The sequence below is a fragment of the Haliaeetus leucocephalus genome, unplaced genomic scaffold (assembly GCF_000737465.1).
Source record: "Haliaeetus leucocephalus isolate CR32 unplaced genomic scaffold, Haliaeetus_leucocephalus-4.0 Scaffold199, whole genome shotgun sequence".
Lineage (NCBI taxonomy): Eukaryota > Metazoa > Chordata > Aves > Accipitriformes > Accipitridae > Haliaeetus > Haliaeetus leucocephalus.
The window spans coordinates 539,688-555,747 of NW_010972635.1; the positions used below are offsets into that span (position 1 = coordinate 539,688).

The 16,060-nt window shown below is 46.7% G+C and overlaps 1 protein-coding gene across 1 annotated transcript in view; it reads right to left on the reverse strand.

Annotated features, from left to right (window-relative positions):
- Positions 1-16,060, reverse strand: part of NRG2 (neuregulin 2) — a gene marked incomplete at its 5' end in the record, with an annotated part of 169,275 nt that overhangs the window by 25,297 nt on the left and 127,918 nt on the right. The window contains one exon of the mRNA XM_010565989.1: positions 9,916-10,036. Coding sequence (XP_010564291.1) covers positions 9,916-10,036 — 121 coding nt within the window. The remainder of the gene's footprint in view (positions 1-9,915; positions 10,037-16,060) is intronic.

Genomic DNA, 16,060 nt, shown 5'->3' on the forward strand with positions numbered 1-16,060 from the left:
GCCTCCCAAAGGTACGCTAACACCTGCTCCCAGTCTGCAGACACAGTGAAGGGGATGAGGAAGGGATGGATTTGATGTTTCATATGACCAAAGCTTTGTAGTTCCAAAGCTTGTTGGCAGATTAGTTCTGTACTGTTGCTCAAGGGCTATGGCAGCATTTGTTGTTCTTGACAGATTTATGTTTAGATGGCACGTTACAGATATGCAGCTCCAGTAGCAATTAAAAAAAGTCAAGAAGAGAGATGAACTCCTGCTTCTCTCTGTTTGCTTAAGGGAACACAGACAGTTTTTTTCAGCAACTATTTAGTTTCCTTGGGGGGAACAGGTAGAATTTAGAGAAGTCTTCCCTATTCATTATGACCAGAAAAACCTTGATTTTTAATAGTTCTCCCTGATCATGGACAAACACCTATCTGGGCCAGCAGGTGGGAATCACAACATGTGAGGGAGCACTAGGGGCTCTCAGCAGCTGCACCAGCTGTACAGACCAAGGGTACACTAGCCCATCTATCAGGCCTGCAGGGATTCAGATTTCTCCAAGCTGGAGGGCTCCTCTCCGAATAGGAGAGATAAGATTCAGCTGAGGTCTGGGGAAGGACTTGAGGAGGCACCAGATGGCTAGGCACAAGGCAGGACAAGGTGTAATGATCTCCCAGCTGTGGCGATGGACATGGCTGGTACCATTCCCCCAGTGCATAGATGTCTAATCCCTGCCTGGAGACATGCATTAACACTCCCAGGGGAGAAGGCTGAGGCATTTGCTGACAGTGATACACCACTGCCACAGGCTCCTAAAGGAGGCCATCTGCCTGTAGGACAACCTGCTGGTACTCCAGAGGTAGCCTGACCCTCAGTGCTGGATGCCTACAGGGGACCTGCAGATGCACCTCTGAATCCAGCATGATCCAAAGAGAAGATACAGCTAATAAAAGGCTGCATAATCTCTCCATTCCATCTACCATCTTTCTCCATCTCAACACCTCCACAGCTTCAAACCTGTCCATCTTTCCCCTAAAGAATGCATTTCCGTTCTCCAAGGCAGGGTGTCCCATGTCCAGGGGACATTTCACCTGCTGTCCCTCTCACAGAAGAAAGCTTTGGAAGGCCCTGCATGACTGACATGGCTTTGGCATCCGATTTCGTGCTGGTTTTCACTGCAGTTTTGTTAGCTCTGCATGAGCAAAAGAGCTGCTGCATCCTCCCTGCCCATGACCAAACCTGTTTTCTGTGCTACACAGCATCTGTTTTTTGGGACCTGTGCTAAGACCTCCATGTGGAAGTGTGCCGGGATATTTGTGTACCCTGAACTGCTTGGGGTGAACTTAAGGGCATGGCTCTGCATGAGGCTTCACTGAACTCCCTAGTCATACACTTAAGTTTCTCAGTATCCAAGTCACTTTTGAAACTGTAAATTTGACTCCCTGGTCAGGCAAATATCTTTGAAAAATTCACCCTCTTTTCTCATTCTTGGACGTTCACCTTGGAGCACAGGAAAAGGAGACATAGCAGCAATGTCATTTCAATACCAGGGAGCCCAGCCAGCTCCCAAGGAAAGCCCAGGCCAAGGGGTTACCATCAGACATGAGGCCTGTTGACCTTCCCCTTGATGAAGCAGAGGAAGCTGGTGCTGGGAAGTGGAGTGAAGAAGATGCCCTGTTGGCAATCAAAGAGTATAAACCTGAGGCAGCTGGGGGATGCAGACTCACAAGGACAGCCCTGGGGAAGCATGACTTTGGAGAAACCTTTAAGAGATTGCACTGGGGTTTGAACAAGGCATCCAAAATAGAAGGTGTTTTCCCAATCCTTTTTGAAGTTTATTCATCACCACTGATAGAGTAATGAACTTATTCACAGAGTCTTCAAGGGTATCCAGTTTAGCTTGCAGTGTGCTGCCCATTTGTCTGGGATCTGAGTTTTCATGTATGTTGTGAGCACACTGAAGGGCCTCAAGGGTACTGCTGAATGAAGCAAATGTCCCACCCACCTCAAAAAGGGGCACTTTGTCTGAAAGGAGCTACAGCTGTCTCAGGCGCACATCCTCAAGAGGTCAGTCAAGGCTGGAACTTCAGTGGGACTGAAGCTGCATGCCATTAAGGAAAGACTGAAAATTACATGAAAACTGGTGGAAGGAAATAAAAACCCAGAGAAAAAAAAATGGTGAGAAGTGAAAAAGCAAAACAGAAAAGTGTCAAAGAAGCTTTGATGCCATGACAGCTACCATATAGCCCATCTTCAGATCCCTGCAGTCAGCCTAGCGTGGGTGGGGAGAAGAGCTTTCTAGACGGAAGGCAGCAGATAACTGTCTTCTCTGTGTCTAGGACAGCTCAGGCTTTTCATCTTTACTTACTAGTGAATCAGCACTGGGAAAAGTGACAGAAAAGAAGCCCTCGTGAACACGAGCACCTTCTGCCACCTCCCAAGCTAGCATACAAGCTGTCAAGACACATGTGCCATTCTGTGTCCCTGGGTCCTGATTCCTCATATACAAGGCTGCTGGCAGCAACAGTGACCAGGAGACCTTTGAAAGCATGCAGTGCTCATGGTTCCTTTTTTTTCAGCTGTCTCATACGTCTAGGCTGGTGAAGATGATTTGATATTTATTACTATGGCTCCAGATGTGACTTCTAGCAAAGAAATTTCCAGCATGAAATTGCACAGGAGTGTCCCAGTCTGGACAGGAAGAGCAATGGAAATCACCCCTTCTGCAGGCAGAATCTGCTGCCTGTGGTAAGGGCTTCTGGGCAGCTCTTCTTCAGTGGGCAACCATATGGCCTGAGGGATATACCTGAAAGTTAAGGCTCACTAAGGTCAAGAGCCATGAGATGGTCTTTGATTATGGCATCCTTATTCCTGCACATTTGACCCTAGTCAAGAGGTTTTGGCCAGCTACCCCAGCAAAACAGGGTCCCTTCTCCTTTTGAAAGCTCTTGCAGGGACTACAGAGATGGTAGACTATTCTTGTAAATATTACCTTTGGACTTTCTGGTCCACTCACTGGTGTTATGGAGGCCCAACATGTCTCTTCTCAAAGGCAAAGGCAAGTGGACAAAGCTGTATCTGCAGGAACAGTCTTGGGGAAGTACAAGGCTGCACCAACCTCTTGCAGACAGCACCTTGTCCCCTCTCTAGCCTTTGTGAACTCCCAAGACTGCCCTTGCTTAAATCCATCTCTCTGTTCCTAATCAGATGCATGAAAATTAAAAAAAAATTGCCACATCTGAAAATTTGCTACTTGCAAATGCCTTCGATAAAACTGGTCAGGTTTTCTGTCCAGATTCTGTTGTTGCTTGAAAGTGTCCAATTCTTTCACTTTTGACCAATTATTTAAGACCTTTTTTTTTACTCCATTTTGAAAAAATCCACAAAGTTCTGCTCTTGGGTTCAGGATGAATTGCAGTTAAATATTTACATGGTAAAAAAAAATGCAGTAAGATGATCAGTCAAATAAAGCATCTCAAAAAGTACAAACCAAAACGGTTTGAATGACCTATTTCTATGTTGTTTGCAGAGCACTTATTTATGAAAATTGAGAAACTTTGACCTTTTGCCTTGTATCAGGGCAGAGCAATAATTATTGTTAATTATTATTTGCTGCTATTAATTAATAACATCATTATCATAATGTTCCTGCTGGAAGCAAAACTTTTTCTGCCCAGCTGTTGTTCTAAATCTTGCAAGGGTTGGCACATTTCCTTTGTTCCCTCAGATCTTAATTAAAGTATGCCAAATTCGGTAGCTCTCATAATACAATCCATGTTACAGAAGAATGTGAATGAGCAGGTGCTTCAAAATAATGGGATAAGGAGAAGCTGTAGCAGAAGGACACAATGCACTGATATAAGCAAATGGAGAAATGTTTCAAGCATGTTGCTTATTTGTGCAAAGGGCTGAAAAAGAAGACAGTTCTGTCATTGTCCCCTGACCAGTCCCAGATGATCAGGCTCTGGAGAGCCACAAAAGGCTGGACTCCACAAAATCACTGATGGGAAGAAAAGAAAGCAACCGGAATAAATGCAGAGGCCTTATCCAGAGCAGCTAATCAAGGCATGTTTGCTGTATAGTAGAGTCCAAACTGCAGGGTCACCCACTTCTGGGCTCAGTGAAGACTACAGCGCAGTTCTGACTAAGCTATGGGAGCTCAGCAGGATCTGCACTGTTGTCTTTGCTGAGTGTCACTGTTGTAGGATCAGCTTCCACACTCTGATGGTTCTTAAGGGTCTGCTATAGATATATGTGCATTAAAAAGGACGCATTGAACAAGATGCATAGATGGGCCACTTGAACCCAAAAAGGTACCTGATCTCATCACCCAAGATAAACAGCATGCAAACCCCAATGAATGAGTCCTCGCTCTTTCAGGAGATTTGGAACAGGATGTGGAGATTTTCACCCCTAGTTCAACACTGTGGGCTCTTCATTTCCAAGGATATTGCAACACCTCCCCGCAGAACTGCTCGTATATCCATGGCAGTGACGTCCTTGTGGTTGTGCAATGTGAAACTTGTGCTGACCAAATCAGTAGAGTCATTGAGAGGGATAGCATAGCTCCTGACACCACAGGGGAGCTGAGCAAGCTGTGCTGCAAAGAGAACCACGGCCTATGAGATTGGCCTGATGTTCATTCCTTTGAATGGTGCTCTGGAAAAGCACAGGGGAGCTCTTGGGAATGTGGTTAACCCTTCAGAATGATCTTTCCCCTTTCCTGGGAAAATCTGCAGGAAACAATATACATGGATGTGGTAAGCAAATGGGCTTCTAGGAAGTGAACATGTAATTTTGTAAATTGGTGATTTACATACCTCAACTAGTTTAAAAATTAATTGATGTTTTCTCTTTTGCTTTGTTTTGTTTTTTATTCTTTCCTTGACTTTCACTTTTTGTCTGAGGTCCTCCAGGCCTCTGACCACTCTCTCACATAATGCAATGCTGTCAGCCCAAACCCAAAGAGTCTGTTTATCTGTCAGCATTTGTAAATCCTTCAGCCTGACTCTTGAAAGCACAACCAGTACAACATGATGAGGGGGTGTTGCTCTATAAAGCTCTTTAAGTCTTCTGATCTCATGCAATTTAGGAAGATCCTGGCCCAGGGCACCAACCACTTTGATTTCATCAGCCACACAAAAGAGTCACGAAGTGCGTTTAAGTAGGCAGAGGACTGTGCAGCGATGAGACTTGTCTTTGTTTCTTTGTTTGGCTGGGAAGACCCCAACTGTAGATAACACATGCCAAGACCTAACTGGGAAAAAGAGTATTTCTGCTGTGATACACCCACTAGCACAACCCCGTGGGGCATGGTACCCAGCAATAAAAGATTAGAGCAGCCTCAAACTGCTCTAAGTTGTGCCAAGAACCCAATGAGCTCCAGGACTGAGGCAGACCCAAGATCAGAGGCTGCTAGCCTTCCCAAGCACTACGTTCAGCTGGACACAACAAACCAGTCTCCGCTCTACTGTGTCCCAGCCCGGCTCAAGATCTTGAGACTTGCTTGTGTGCATCCCTTCTGCAGGCACTGGAATTTGCTCTACTCAAACTCACCACTTCCCTACAGTTTTGGTGAGAATCCAGTCCAACTCATAAGGCCTCTCTGAGTAAAATGGTCTGGAGAAGGGTCGAGAAATTCTTCCTGTCAACAAGAGCCTGGGGCTTTTTAATTTACTAGAGCTGTTGAGTCAATTCTGTATGTGTGTCGCTCAGTCGTTTCCTGAGTTTATGCTGAAAATTTGCAGAATATCTGAGGCAGATCACACTTCTCCCATCTAACTTCCAGGTGGTGTGTTTGCAGAGTCAAGATAACAGCACAGATTGTATCATGTTCAGGCTTCCTTTGACACTACCATGTGTAGAATTTACTTCAAATTAAGGACAAAATTATGCAAGAACACAATCCAAAAAAGATACAATTTCTGCAACAGCTCCAAATCCATTCTGGGCTCTTCCCTGGTGAAGAAAACACACTGTCCAAGGTCTAGCTGAAGTGTATTGAAAAGGGATGGAGGAGTGTGCTGGTTTTGGCTGGGATAGAGTTAATTTTCTTCATAGTAGCTAGTATGGGCCTATGTTTTAGATTTGTGCTGAAAACAGTGTTGATAATGCCGAGATGTTTTCATTATTGCTGAGCAGTGCCTACACAGTGTCAAGGCCTCTTCTGCCTCTCATCCCACCCCACCAGCAAGAAGGCTGGGGGGGGGTGGCACAAGAAGTTGGGAGGGGACACAGCGGGACAGCTGACCCCCACTGACCCAAGGGATATTCCAGACCATATGACGTCATGCTCAGCATATACAGCTGCAGGAAGAAGAAGGAAGGGGGGGACGTTGGGAGTGATGGTGCTTGTCTTCCCAAGTCACCATTACGCGTGATGGAGCCCTGCTGTCCTGGAGATGGCTGAACACCTGCCTGCTGATGGCAAGTGGTGAATGAATTCCTTGTTTTGCTTTGCTTGCATGCGCGGCTTTTGCTTTACCTATTAGACTGTCTTTAGCTCAGCCTACGAGTTTTCTACTTTTACCCTTCTGCTTCTCTCCCTCATCCCACCAGGGGGGAGTGAGTGAGCGGCTGCGTGGTGCTTAGTTGCCAGCTGAGGTTAAGCCATGACAAGGAGGTGGGTTTACAGGCAAACAGTTTGTTCCCCAGAATTTAGAGATCAGGAGGAACATGTTCCTGGGAAGCCTGTTAAAAAAAATAATAAAAGGCCAGCTGCCAATTTAGGCAATACCTGTAAGAAATCAAGTGTGAGCCACTTCAGGAGAAGAAATCATTTGAGAACCCAGCTGCTCTTTTTCGCTCCGGAGCATCAGGGGTAACATCTACAGGAAGGATCTCCTGTGCTTGTGGACAGCTGCAAACAATGAAATCCACTCCAGGAAGCCGATTACAGGATGGTGGCAGGTAGCAAACAAGAACTCTCTAAAATTCTGTTTTCTGATAGCTGGTATTGGAAAAGCTGGTAACATTACATGGGTGCCAGCATGCTAGAATCTCCTTAGCACTCGGTGATGGAGGACTGCAGGCTGGCACGTGGTGCCAGAAGACCCCCCAAGGCCCTGCTGACTCTAATCAGAATAGCAAAGTGGGAACAGCACATGGACACATGTTGTTCCTGGCTCAAGATGCTCACCCAGCTCTTGTTTGATCTCCAAGGCCTTTGAGAAGCTTGTGTGCAGAAGGACCTATTGATCTCCTCGATGCCCATGTCTCAGAGGCATGGTGTGGCTGAAGGACTAAGGTTGGCTCCCATGTTACAGAGTTCAGAAAAGCAGGTCAAAGCCTGCATCTTTGCCTCCTCTAGTTTCTCTTCTGAATTTGTATCATTGTATCTTTCACAAACCACAGCAGCAGATCTCCTGTCTTGGTGCGCTGACGAAGCTGTGAAACTTTTCAGCATTTTGCTAGTTTGCAGCCAGACAGATGTGAAGTCCGTTTACCCATCATCAGCCTTCCCCAAGAATCGTTCCTGTTATTCGGAAAGCCATTTTATGGTAAATACTATGTTCAGTTCAAATGTTTCTGCATTCCTCTATAACTGTTGTTTTCTGGAGTCCAGAAACTCTAAAATTACACTACTTCAAAAGCCAGGCTTCCTTATCTTCAGTCTATGAGTTAATGATAAAAACACCCAAGGAGAATGAACATCCACGTATCTTCTCAAGCAGTAATTTCAGAAATGACTGTACTGTGTGGAAGGCATTTGGGTCCACTGGGTTCCTGTTAATGCAGAACTGTCTTTTCCAGCAGATGAATAGTGACAGTGCAGATCTTCAAAGCACCTCCTTTTGGTTAACACTTTGCTGCCCTTCCATACACACCCATTCAATTCCCATCTGGTTTTAGCAATTGGTATCTTGGGACTCATCAGAAAAGGAAATAATTTTACCATCTGCAAGTAAGGAATTAAGGCTTTCAAATGATATGAAATAATTAGGTCTGTTTCGTATGGCACATAAAACCTTAACGAAATCCATCACCGAGCTTCCCCTCTGTTCATCAGCTATCATAGCAGCCCAGTTTGAAGGCAGACTGTTTCTTCGCAAGGCTGGAATTACTTTGATTAACACAGTCTATCTGCTGAAGACACTTGATAACTACCACGTGTATCCTTCATTAAGAAAAAATGGAGCCTTACCATTATAGCTGTGTATGGTAGGAATTCAGGTAACTTGCCGTAATTAGAAATTGATCCAATTTGAAAAGGATCTGGATTCAAGTTCTTCCCCCAAAAAATAGTCTTGAGTTCTATGCTTTTGGCACTACCACATTGCTTACAGATAGAGATATTGATTGATATGCTCCTCCAGGCTTCCAGGGTTGAGCCCTCCCCAGCATGGAAAGACTGGAATGGCTGGGGCTTCCTGCAGCTACAGCTACACCAGAATAGTGGCTGTGACTTTGATTCATCATATGGGGCTTCCCCCATGTTTCCTATGGGGAACACTGGCAAGATGAACTTACAGTGCCACCAAGAAGCCAATGGCAGAGGCAACTGCCCTAAAGCACAGGTCTGTGGTGTACAAGGGCGGCTATCACTTCATGCACATGGGAAACGTGGAAGACCACAGCATGTGGTTTCTGTCCTACCCGGCTCTTTTCATGTCTGAAGGGGCAAGCCTGGGAGAAATGGAAGATGCTGTTCATCCTACGTCCTTCTCACCACAGCTGATCCTGCATTGGAAAGTGAGAGCACAGGAGCTCAGCAGAATGCATTTCCACATGGTCTTTCCTACTGCTCCTTGACAAAACAAAGGAGTACTGGGAGAAGGGAGGAGTTGTGCTAAGCGTAACCCAGCTCACAACCCTTTCAGGAGGGGTGATGTTTCTGTTCAGATGCATCCTTCAAGGCCTGAACAGCAGAGGTGTCTAGTGAGCATCACACCATGCAGTGGCAGTGGTACTAGGTTGACATCCACAGATGTAAATACCTTCAGCTGTGCATCTCCACAGAGAGGTCTCTGGGCCAAGCAGGGAGAAAATAGTCGGCTCTGGGCTTCTCCAAGACAGGCACAGTGACACCTGGATCCCCAGGTGACCTCAGAAGCTGACTGCATCTGCTCAACGAATGCACACCCAGGGCACCATCTCATGCTCACTCTGCAGGAGCCTGGGGGCAGGTACAGGTGTGCTTTGGGTACCTACATCTCCAGCACCGGCAATCAGACTGCACTTTTCATTCCAGTCCCCACTAGGCTTGGAGGGTGAGCTGTGAGATGCTATTGCGCTTGCTGGCTGCAATAGGTTTGAACCAGAGGTGAAAAGGTCTCACATCCCGTTCCACATCCTTCGGACTATGCAGCCCCACCTTAACCTCTCCATGAAATTTCATTTCAAGGATAACTTAGTATGTCTCCCTGGGTTTTTTTGCAGGTTTTAACATTTGAAGCAGAGAAATAAACAACCCACAGATTGCCACAAAGTGGCACAGAGTGGTGAACAGCTGTGTGCTAAACGCCTTTCCAGGCCCACGAGGTGCAGACAGGAGAGGTAAGAATCTGGCCTCAGCAAGGGACCCTCTCCAGTCATGGAGGAGGGGGGTGGCTGTGCACTGGGGAAAGCCCCCCTGCTCGGAGGGGAGAATGTGTCAGCAGGGCACGTGGAGCTTTGACCTAGCTCAGGGAGAGCAAAAGGGAACTGACCTTCCTTGAAGCTGCAGAGGAGAAAGGGAAGAAAGGGAAAGGAAACAGCCAGGACAAACATATTCTTAGAGGCAGTCATGAAAAGTGAACAGTGGCACTCACACAAAAAAGAAAATATGAACTCTCCTCCCCCACCCCTGCCCCTCTAGTCTCCCTTTCTGAACCTGCACGGGTCAAACTGCAATTGCCAGGAGAATTTCAGAGCTACCCCTCCTCAGCAATTGCACAGAAGTCTCCTCTCCCCCAGCCAAGTAACTTCCATACTGACACAAAAGCTACACTCACTTACTTGCAAGACAGCTGATTAATCCCCTCAATGTAGTAGCATACTCCACCATTGACACAATAGGACTTGGCTGTTTCGTTGCATTTTCTAGCATGCCCGGACCAGGAGGAGAGAGTTGTGGTTACTGCAGGGAAAAAAAAAACACACAAAAAGGATATACTGTTATTTCCTATGTTGGGCAATTCTGTCTTCTTAGATGATTTTCAACTAGATCATTTGCCAAAGTAAAAACCCCACAGCTACAAACCTCAGCCTGTACCTTTAGACCCATCTTCACCGCTTCAGGTCCTGGGGCTGTGACTTGACCTTTCCTTTCCAGCAAAAGTGGCCAAGTGAGTGAAGAGTTGAGGGCACGCCTTCCTCTAAGCAGCCAGCATGTCAGGACAAGATCATATTTTTGGCAAGCTGCAGGGAAAAGTGCCCCTTTCCCACCTCTCCTTGCCTTCCCCTTATACATGCATGCAACCCTGCACCAGCAGGCAGGCAGAAGGTTAGGAAGAACATGTGCTGCAGAGCCACAGAGGCGAGCTGCTGAGGCCTGATTTGCATCACGATACTGGACCAAGATCCAGGGATACTGCAGGGGACATTTCATTGCTCCACATCCTTGGGAGGAAATAAGTTTTCAGAGCCAGCAGCAAGTGCCCTCATTATCCCTGGAACAGGTCCAGCGCAAGCAAGAACAGCTCCATCTCTCCCTCCCCTATTTCTGAGCCTTTCTCTGTCATGCCCCAATGGGGCTGCCTCAGGAGACCAAGCAGAAGTTCAGCAGTAGAAGTCAGTCAGCCCTGGTCTGTGCTAAAAGGGAGGCAGCCAGCATGACTCAAGTTTCCTGGGATACGGATGCTTTTCCAAATCCAAATTTCTTTCTGGAGAAAAGCCCTCCAGCCATGTAAGGTACAAACAAAACTGACAGTACTTTGCAGAATTTCACTGCAAATCCCACCTCTGAATGACTCAGACAAACTTACAGCCCAAAACAGAGAGTCTCCATAGGCAAGATGAAGGCTTCTAGGAAGGGAGAAACCTTCTGTTAGAGCAACTGATCTGGGTTACAAAAGCAGACCAGCTTTGGGGAATGCAGACCCATCTTACATAACTGAAAGAAGGGCTGGGCATTCAAAAGCATCTGCTTTTTCCAACTGAAGACTTAACCTCACTAAAGATAGTCCCCCTTCCTGGACTACCCACCTTGCCTATACCCTAACACAGTTATATCTCCAGCAGTGTGGCTACTACCTGCTTTCCAGTCCCTTTTATGCTGTACTAGAGGTTTCTGAGGAGATACCCTCCTCCATCCTGTTTTTCAAAGCATGAACGGACCTCATGAAGAGGTTAGTGACTTCAGACCAGTCGCTGAAGACTGAACACCTCAATTGACACAGGATTTGAGGAAGAAGGCTGGAGCCAAAGCCCCAGGCAGGAGCTAGTCAGAGCCACGGGAGAAGCAGCGAGGCATGCCAGACCCTGCCCCGGCTGCTCCCCGCACCTCGGCCAGCCCCCGTGCAGCCCAGAGGCTGCCGCAGGTGCCTGCCCTGCTGCCTCCGGCTGCAGCCCACACCGCCGGAGCCAAGGTCTCTGCTCTCACGCTCCAGCTCCAGCCCAGCGCCTGCCAGGCACGTCCGGGCTCTCACAGGTAAAGGAGGGCTCCCGGCACCCTGTAAAGTGTCTCACATTTGGGTGATGCTTGGCACATGAGCAGCCAAACAAGCTCGTTCCAGCTCTCTTGTTTCTAGGACTCTCTCTGACTGCATGGGGTCCATGCCTCTCTGAATGAGGAGTTTTCTCATCAGTCTGTGCACAGCAGGAGTAGCCCACACTGTTACCTGCACACAGCTCAAGGCAGACCCAAGCTTACTGTTCATGTTGCTTGAACCAATGTGTTGTCCAACCCCATTGTCTTCTGTTCCCATAGGGAAGTCAACGCCTTCCACTGTCTGACAGAGCTGGGGTTATGCACCAAGCAAAGCTATTTCTATGCTTTGCCTTGAATAACCATTGCCTCTGGGGTTGTCTTTTCACAGCTATCCAGGGCAGAGCAAGTTGTCCCAAAGTGCTCTGCAAACCAGACGTGGCAAATACTTCAGCAAAGGCTGAAAATGCACATGGCCCTGGGACAGCAAATAGCTGCTCCCCTCCTACAGCACATAACGCCAGCCAGCTGGGAGCCAAATGTGCAGAGCAGCATACACATACTAGAGTGTATGCTGGGTTTTAGAACAGACGATGATTTGACCAAGCTACCAAAGAAATCCTTGCAAAAAAACCCTCAAATATTAAAACTCCCCAACTTGTGTAGGGAAATTCAGCAGTCCCTTCTGATTAAGATTAACAGGAACTAGAGGCTGAAGCCATCGTAATGGCTTTGTAACAAGTCTGTATAATTTATACCTTTACAAGATAGTAGCATATTTCTTCTAAGGCCAGTGGAGAGCTGCAGGTTTTGAGCAGAGGACCTCTAACTGTATGATAGCACCCAGACTTTCTTTGCAAGGCCTCTCCTTTAGCTATTACTTGATCCAGCCACTTAAACCAAGCCTTAACACCAAAAGCCATTTTAAAAATCAGCATGAAAATAAAACCTAGCCTGGCAGCATGCGACTGTGTCCCATGGGCTTCACTGTCCGTGTGCATGGGAAGCTGCAGGTTGTGCAGGCTGCCAGGCTAGTGGGAGCTGCCTGCTTTGCTCTGCAGCTCTCTTGGGGCTGGCTGGGCCAGTCTTGTGGAGGCAGAAGCAACAGCAGAGCAAGCAAGGGCCTGCCAGGGAAGTGTGAAAACTGCAGGGGAGCAGGTACACAGAAGACAGCCACTGTCCCTTCTAACAGTCCCTGAGTGCTGCCTGGCCAGCACACAGCATGGGAGCTGCTGAAAGATGCTCACAGGAAAGCCTTTGGTTTGTAGTGCTTGCAGGCTTTTACTGAAGTACCTTAAAACTGCACAAGGAACAGGTCTCTCTTAAAGCTGCAAGTGTGCTGTCAGCTCAGGGAGCACCGAAACTTCATGAACCAAAGCACTGGTGCAAATTGAAAGGCACATGGATGAAGAACAAGCACAGCCTGCGGGAAGCCATCACCCCTGCAACCATCAAATGTACCAGTTGCTAGCAAGCAAAACGGTCCATCTGGCAATGTCTCACATCATAAATCCTACAGGAAAGGATTCTGGAGTGAGCCTTCCCACAGTAAGGGAGGAGCAGAGAGGGAGAAATAAAAACAGAGCCCAGAAACCTCCCCATATAAAACACCTCAGATAAAAAGGTACCCTTTTCACCAGAAAAGGTGGATGGGAAGATGCAGTGCTCTGTGATGTTGTGATACCAGCGTGGATTACAGTGCTGACCAGCTAGAGATTGCATGGCATTTTCATCCCATATAAACAATTCTGTTCCTTTTAAACAATTAAAAAAGACACTGACATGTATGAGGCTTGGGACATGCATGTTGTGCACTTCTAGAAAGAGAACTGTCAACAGAGCTATGCCTGTCAGAAAAATACATGGTTGAGCAGTTCTCCTAGAAGCATCTTGTTAATGTCATTATCTTTTAAATTCTGTTTTCTGCAAGTGCCATGCTTTTTCTCCCAAAGAAGCACGAAGTGTTTTAAAACTGGATCACAGAATCATATTACTATGAGCCATTTGTTAGCAGAAGAGGTGCAGCAAAGGCTACAAAAAGAGGCAGTCAGCCCAGCTCCCTGTTGAGAAGAGAGTGTCATGAAATACAGGCCATTATAAGACTGAGCAGTCTTATAAGCTGAGCAGTACTGGTCAAACCAAAGCCCTGTCTTGTCTCTGACAGTGGCCAATAGCCAATGGTTAAGATCAGCCCGAGCATGCAATGATAGTTTACTTCTGGCCATCTAGGAGGAGTAGCTTAGGGACTACCTGTCAGCCGCAGTGTCTTCACATTTAGTACCCTTTGATGGATTTCTCTTCCATGAATGTGTCTAGCTGTTGTTTGAACAAATCTAATCTTGTAGCATCTAGAACATTATGGCAAGAGCTCCAGTGTTATGTACACAGTGTGTAAAGACACATCTCCATTTACTTCTTTTAAACCTGCCCCTTCCTGGCTCTTGTATTAGAAAAAATAGTGAAATTAGACCAGTAGCAAGAAGGTAGGTGCCCTCGAGACAGGGGCCTCTGCAAACACACAGGCAAACTGGTCACAAAGCTCCTGCAAGGTGGAAGAAAGCCTGGACCAGCAAACCCATCAGCAAGTCACATCTCCAGTTGACCTCAGTCCCAGGGCTGACAACAAAGGAGAAGGGAATAAGGTGAGGACAAGGAAAAGAGGGCTGCCTCTTGATGAATGTGATTGCGAACAATCTGAAGCCACGTTTTATTGTTGCTGTCCCAGTCGGTGAGGACAGTGCAGCATAAACACATGAGAGATTCAGGGCACCATAGTCATTCAGAACGTCTATCTTCCACTGCATGCCTAGGTTATTTGGGACTAACATCAATGACAGGGCAACAGAGAGGAGAGCCACAGGCACTGACATTGCCATGTGGACTTCCTTTCAAACAATCCACCTACGCAAAAAGGTCTTTAATGATTGTGCAGGGATTCTTACACAATTCCTACCATGCACGTCATTTAACCTTTGCAGACAGCTCACCAGCCTGTTCCCAGAAATCTGGTGAAATATTCCCCCTGCAAAGAGTTAATTAATGCAGCTTGGAGTATAAATTATAGTTAATTTTTCACAAACTACAGCTACTGTCGAGCAGAGCAGGGAGACAGCAGTAGTTTCTCTGCTCCTTTTTTTTTTTTTTTTTTAATAAATAACTTTGACTGGTGGGTTCACAGAGTACAGACACTTTATTCTCTCAATATTTAGACATTCAGTTAGACAGATGAACTCAGCTGGTTGGAAAGTGTATACAAATTGCCTGCTCTGTATATGCCTCATGTACTTACTGATAAAACACAGAATTGCTGAGGTTCCTCTCAACTGAGTTCATCCAACTGCTTGTCAGGAGAACATGGATGAGAAGGTGTCTGGCCAAGCTATTCCTTAGTTGTAGCACTGTAATCCTGGCGTGAGCCACACTAAATCCATGATTTACACTGATTAATACACTGAAGGGCTGTTGATCCTAACCATTCTCTCTGTGGCAGATTTCTGTACGTCTGGTATGACACTCTCTTAATAAACCTGAACAGAGGCTGGATGCTCACTGCTGGTATCTGTACATAAAATCAGAAGGGCCTGTGCAGACTGGGACTCGCCTGGCAACAGACTGGGGACTCTGGAGCTGATAAAAATTCTGCTCCTGTGTGTTTATTCATTTGGAAATGATCCAATATTTACCCCTGCATTTTATTGAAATAGAACCTGCTGGAATTATGTTCCCAGTTCCTGAGGGGATCATGAGGCTCAATGGCTGCAGACTAGAAGTTCATCCCAAAATACAAATGCCAGACTGCAGGACACTCACCTCAGAGCATCAGATATTGTTGGTCAAAACAACACAGGCAGCATTCCCCACACCTCCCATCTGCCCTGTTCAGGTGTTTCACTGAGGAGCAAGTTTAAAGGTTTCTGAGCACCAAGGGACTGCCTGTTTCCGTAGGACAGGTAGCTATTGCCCCTATGAAGGAGTCCTTCCTATGCTTTTCTCTACCACAAAGGTCCCAGAATGCACATGTGAGCACTGCAGCATTTTATTTTCCCAAATACCCATCCTCAATTGTAATAGCAGCAACATAATACTTCAATGAGGGGATTTGCTCAACAACCTAAAAAGCCTTTTGCAGACCCAGTGCCAGCATGAATGCTTTGCAGGCGGACCAGCCGAAGCCCAAGAAGTGAAGCAACATGCCAGGATCACACGATGGAGTCAGACAGAGCAGATTTCCTGGTACACAGTCGCCTGCTCTGAAGGCTGGGCTTACAGCCTCAGCTCTTCCAGGGGACATAAACTTCCATCCTACGCTTCACTCTATACTGTCCATCCCTGCCTTTACAGTCACAATGGCCTGTCTTTACATCTCATCTAGAGTAGTAGATGTGATGGCTACTTAAAAATACACAGTGTGCAAAATAAGCGATGACCGGGACCTTACAGCAGGCAGGCACAACACAGCTCTCTCTGCAGACTGTCAGCGAGATCTCCAACACGTACACGTCAAGGTACCATGCC